General features: G+C 48.5%; 1 protein-coding gene across 2 annotated transcripts; it reads left to right on the top strand.

Annotated features, from left to right (window-relative positions):
• The first annotated feature begins 684 nt into the window (after positions 1–684).
• Positions 685–4,056, top strand: LOC119309316. Of its 2 annotated transcripts, XM_037585347.1 has the most exons (6): positions 685–901; positions 970–1,067; positions 1,147–1,242; positions 2,473–2,518; positions 3,225–3,369; positions 3,877–4,056. In XM_037585347.1, the coding sequence occupies exons 3-6, from the start codon at positions 1,160–1,162 to the stop codon at positions 3,987–3,989; spliced, it is 387 nt and encodes a 128-aa protein (XP_037441244.1). In that variant the 5' UTR covers positions 685–901; positions 970–1,067; positions 1,147–1,159; the 3' UTR covers positions 3,990–4,056. The 2 variants fall into 2 exon arrangements, 1 of the variants encoding a protein (XP_037441244.1); XR_005150457.1 differs by lacking the exon at positions 2,473–2,518 and having other exon boundaries at positions 685–1,067; positions 1,144–1,242.
• Positions 4,057–5,362: the final 1,306 nt, after the last annotated feature.

Raw genomic sequence — 5,362 nt, 5'->3', positions numbered from 1 at the left:
TGCGCGACGCACGGGATGACGTCGGCGTAGACGGGGGCACCCCTGCCGCCCTCCGCCAAGATCCCCTGCAGGCCAGCACCTCCGGCCCGCCCCCATGAGCAGCGGGCAGAGCCACCAGATCGGAACAACGGGTGCCCCAACCAGCCGAGACCCGTACCTGTATCAGCCATGAAGGAAGACGCCTCACCCGAGCCTGATGCAGACAAACCGCCGCCGGAGAGACTGTAGGCAAAATGAGTTTATCAATTTTTTTAATTCTAAAAAAATCATTTTTTGTGGAAAAAACATGAAATTTGGCATAATATTGGTTTGTGATTCGTAGAGGGTGTGGAAAAAGTTTGAAAAGATTTCATAAAAAACTCTAATAAATCTAGCAAAACAAATACGTAAAGAAGCACACAAAAATGAAGACTTCCTATTGGGTGACCACCCGGTCACGCGGATCGATGACGTGGATGGCTGGCCCCACGCTCCTCTGCACCTCCAAAAAGAAAAGAAGAAAAAGAAAACGCACGCACGCACGATACAAAATCAAATGAAATTTTGGGCCTTCCCGCGCCACTCAGCCCGTTTCCCTCCCACCCACCAAAATTAAAAAAAAAGGAAAAGAAGCGAGAGAGAGCCCACCCAAGACCCAACAAAGCCGCACCACTCCCCACCTCGACCTCTCTCTCTCCCCGCGACCCTTCTCCGCCGCCGCCACCCACGCCGGTGATTTCGGCAGCTTCCGGCGATTCCGGCTGCTGCCGACGACGCCAAGCACACTCGCATGATCGCCTCCGTCCGCTCCGTCTTCCCTTCCGAGCAGATTCGTCGCTCGCGTCCTCTATCGGTCACCCGCGACCGTCCCCTAAGCTAGGGTTTCGGCCACCGCGTCGCCGGCGTGGCTCCGGCGGCTCAGGTACATCTCTCCATCGAGATCCCTCGCAACCCACCCTCTCTTACTCACCTATATCCTCTCCCTCCCAGATCGAGCACGCCAATGTCGCCGTCGTTTCGCTTGCGCTAGAACAGCAAAGGGAAGGCCATGGACGACGCCGCTCCAGCCCTTCTCCGACGCCATCAAGGTCAGCCCCTCCCTCTCCTATTCGATCTGTTCCCCTACCCTTCCCTGATGTGCCTACCTTCCTCACCCACACACAGCAGTAGCAGCAACTCGATGCAGGGACGAGGGAGAGGAGGAGTCCTGCTTCCCCGGCGTGCATCCTCTCTCTCGGAACGACACCCAACCTCAAGCGAGAGGTTTTCCTTCCCCTCCATGACTCCCTTGTCCTCCTCGATTTCCTAGGCTTGCTCTCAATTTGCTGTTGCTCTGCTCAGCTCTGCATTTTTTACTTATACACATGCTTGACTGAATTTTGAATGGGTGCTACTGCTGTCACACTCCACTGCTGGGTCCTCCTAGGCTTGGTGCAGATTTTAGATGCAGATTGCTAGGTGCAGATTTTAGATGTTCTTGTCACCACTGCTGCTAGTCACTGCTTGTCTGCTTGTGTTAATTTATATGTCATTGTGACGAGTTGAGATGTTCTGGTAACTTTGATGTCTACCTAGTCGACTTATTAGATATGACGGAAGATGCAAGTGGAGATTTGCATCAAAAATTGCTTGTGAAGATATGATTGCTGATTTCAAAAGTAGGAAGAATAGAAGAGCATATCTCTAGTTGGCAGTAGTGCTAGTTGGTTCTGTTTAGTTGTCTTTTGGTCATTTGGTGTGGTCTGTTCTTTTGGAACACCAAAATTTACCTATCCACAATGCTCAGGTATGTGTGAACCTGCTATATTGTGTTATTTATGATGATATGGTCGTCTAATTGTCCTTGGCTCCTTGCATATGTTCTACGTACAACTTAGCGGAGTTTTTAATGCATATTGTGTGTTCTTATATAAAGTTGGCCCCCTCTTGAGATTTGGTCACGCTCCGCCACTGCTCCTAGCTAGCTAGCTCTCAGTTTGGATTGCCCTTGTTGGTTGCTGCAACCAGGCTAGGCGTATCTTGCATAATATCGATCGATTGAAACTTGTTTGCATATATTGCAAATTTGCATGACTAGTGAACTAGCCCTGTACGTATTATTTTATAGCACTGAAGTTTGTGTTTGTGCTAAATGGAACACCTGATGCACTTGTCTTGGTACTGCTTTTGTTGCTGTGACGGTGTGGTGTTCAAACAGTTAATGCCACTCATCCATTGATGAACTAGAGTCCATCTCCGGTTTGAATTGACTCTGCTTTTAAGTATATTTTGCTTGCTACCCCAAAAATGTAGTAGAATTTAGCTTATGAATTGGTCTGGTTGGATTTCTCAAGTTATCTCAAGATGCTACAAAATAAATGGTTGTTGTCTCTGCCTTTGATGTTTGATTTGATTTGATTCGGTTTCCTCACGCCTCTCTGTTTGCTCTGTTCGTGCTGCTGCCGGATCCAGGAAGGTCTTTGAGAACCTAAACGTTCTTTTTTTGATTGATAGATGCATGTGTGGGTGGCAGCAGATCAACCTCCTTCTCAACCCATGTGTAAGCCCAGCCCCTGAGATACTCACCTTCTCAAACCCAATTTTTTTTGTCTATCTTGTTCCTTGACAAACAAATTTTTTTAGGCCAAAACTTTTTGTTCCATTACTACCATCTTGCTGCTCTCGATATCCATGCCCTAATTCATACCTGATCCATTCTTAGATGCTAGTAAGTAAACATGACATGTGGTAGAAAACATATTAAGCCACCATTACGTGTGAATTACACCGGCTCATGTCAGGGTATGTAGTTTGGATGAAATTTTCTTTTTGGCAACAAATGCATCAACTGTGACAGAACCATTCATGATTAATTCTGTCCTGTGCAAAATGTAGTGCTAGTTCTGTAGTTCGTCATATGTATATATGTTCTCTACAGTTTTAGTTCTTCTTCTTGTGTTGCTGCACTTGGTCTAGAGATACAACAACATTAATTAGGTCCGGATGGATCAACACATACAACTAGCAGTGCTAGTAACAAAAAAAATAACCTTGTGATTGATTCTGTTGAGGCTAGCATTCTCTGTTTGTTTTGGAGCACAACCATGTACTGTACGTACTAAGCTAGCTCACGCACACGCATAGCTAGCTCGATTGATTTCTGTAGATACTAGCACCAGCACGCCTGTGTCTCCTATACTAGCTTGTTTAATTTCTGTACTAGCTCAACAACACTAGCTCTGACTTGTTCGCTTGATTCGGAGCAGCAGGCATCCTCCGTGGATGATGACGACAACCAGGGCATCCACCGCCACGACGACACCCCGCACATGGTCCAACTCGGCTACAAGCTCCTCTACCGCGCGACTGCGGCCGCGGTCGTGTTCGGCATCGACTATAATCTCCTCTCCGGTGAGTCCATCTCCTACCTCTAGCTCCCTCTCTTGTGCTGCTATAGCAGTACCTTGCTCTGTTTCATGCGCATGGGTGATTTTGTTTGTGCTTGTCGTTCTTGTGCCATGAGAAAGATCATTCCTATTTACAGTGATGATGATTCAGAGTAGCACACTTGTTAAATTCTGCTCTTGTACTACCTCATTTGTGGTTGTTGGTTACTGCAGCTAGGTTTTGTTAGCTGTTGGTGTTTAATCTAGCTAGCTAGTAGTGTTGGCAACAAGCTAGTAGTGTTGGCAGCAAGCTACTCCTGTACTAGTAGTTCATCCATATGTGTAATTGATCCTTCCCAGTAATTGAATAATGTGAAGAAATCCTATTGTATCAGCTATGCAGTGCGAACATCAGATCATTTACAATGAAAAATCATTGTTTGCCTCCCGGTAGAAGTATTTCTTGTAACATTTTGGTGATTTCCCTTTGGTAGATGCATTGTATATATTACATATTCATCCTTATGTGTAGGATCTTTGGTTCATTATACTGACTGCATGCCACCTCTGTCATCGCTGCCCCGTCTCCCGCACCATCGGCACCGCCCCTCCGCCTTCTCCTTTGATGCTGTAGTGGATTCTTAGAATGAAAATGTTGTGTACATCAAAAATATTTTATGTTCTATGTTTGCAAAACCATGGTTGTTGAATCATGTCTTATAATTGTATTGGAAATTGCTAGCCTTTTTGGCTAGTATTTTTTTAGTGGATTCTTAGAATGAAAATGTTGTGTACATCAAAAATATTTTATGGCCTGTGTTTGCAAATCCATGATTGTTGAATCATGTCTTACAATTGGATTGGAAATTGCTAGCCTTTTTGGCTAGTATTTTTTTTGGTTTTGGTTCGTAAGTATGCCTACGGTTAAACCGTCGGCATAGATATGCACAGGGCTACCCAGGGCCTGCCACGTGGCAGGGATATGCCTACAGCAAAGCCGTCGGCATAGGTGAAAATCTATGCCGACGGCTTTGCCGTAGGCATACCCTCCTGCCAGGAGTCACCGCAGGCCGCCACGTGGCAGAGATATGCCGACGGCTTTGCCGTAGGCATACCTCTGCCACGCGGCGGCCCGTGATTCGTTGGCGCTTTTGACGGCGCCGTCCGTTGCTGTCATGTGAAAATCACTGCCGACGGCTAAACTATGCCGACGGCCAGACGAAAGCCGTCGGCATAGGCCCCTATGCCGACCGCTAAACTATGCCGACGGTCTGATAAGACTACGCTGACGTGATCTACGCTGACGGGGCTATGCCGACGGCAGCCGTAGGCATAGATGTATGCCGACGGGAAATGGCCTATGCCGACGGCCTTGGGCCGTCAGCATAGGTGGCGAGTCCGGTAGTGCGCCACTGCTGAGCTGGCGTCACTCTCCTCCTCCTGGACCTCCATCATCATGGCTTGGATCACCACGAACCCCCCCTCCATCCGTCGCATTGGGCCGTGGTCGTACCACCCCGTCCAGGTGAGGTGTCGGTCCCGATCAGGGCGGCCTACAGGGGCTGCACGACGGCGACCGAGATGACCGTCGAACGGCGTTGGAGAAGGGTAGGCCATCGTGGCAGATCTGTGTGGGGGCGGGGGGCGCGGCTGCGGGCGGAAGTTTTTCTGTGAGATCCAAATAGAGAGGGGAGCGAGAGGGGCGTGAGACGTGGGAGGTTGTGTGCATGGCGTGGGTCGCGGTTGTTTCCCTTTTTTTCAGTGTTAGTGTTAGGTGCGATCGTCTTGGGCTGGTGCGGTCGTGGAAGAGTTTTTTTTCTCGACCGTGCCTAGGGAGGATCGCTGTGGTTGAACCATCACGACGACTGCAGATTCCCCTTTAATAGTAGAGATTACTGTTTGTTAGGAATAAGACATGGTGCCGTGCTGATCAGTGTGCACGCGCGAACTGGTCGTGCCGGGCGCCGTGACGAGTGTGCGTGTGCGCATGTGTAGCGTGCATATGTGCACATGTGGCG

The sequence above is a fragment of the Triticum dicoccoides genome, chromosome 1B (assembly GCF_002162155.2).
Source record: "Triticum dicoccoides isolate Atlit2015 ecotype Zavitan chromosome 1B, WEW_v2.0, whole genome shotgun sequence".
Classification (NCBI taxonomy): domain Eukaryota; kingdom Viridiplantae; phylum Streptophyta; class Magnoliopsida; order Poales; family Poaceae; genus Triticum; species Triticum dicoccoides.
The sequence above is the reverse complement of the archived record's forward strand: the minus strand, read 5'-3'. Positions and strand labels throughout refer to the sequence as shown.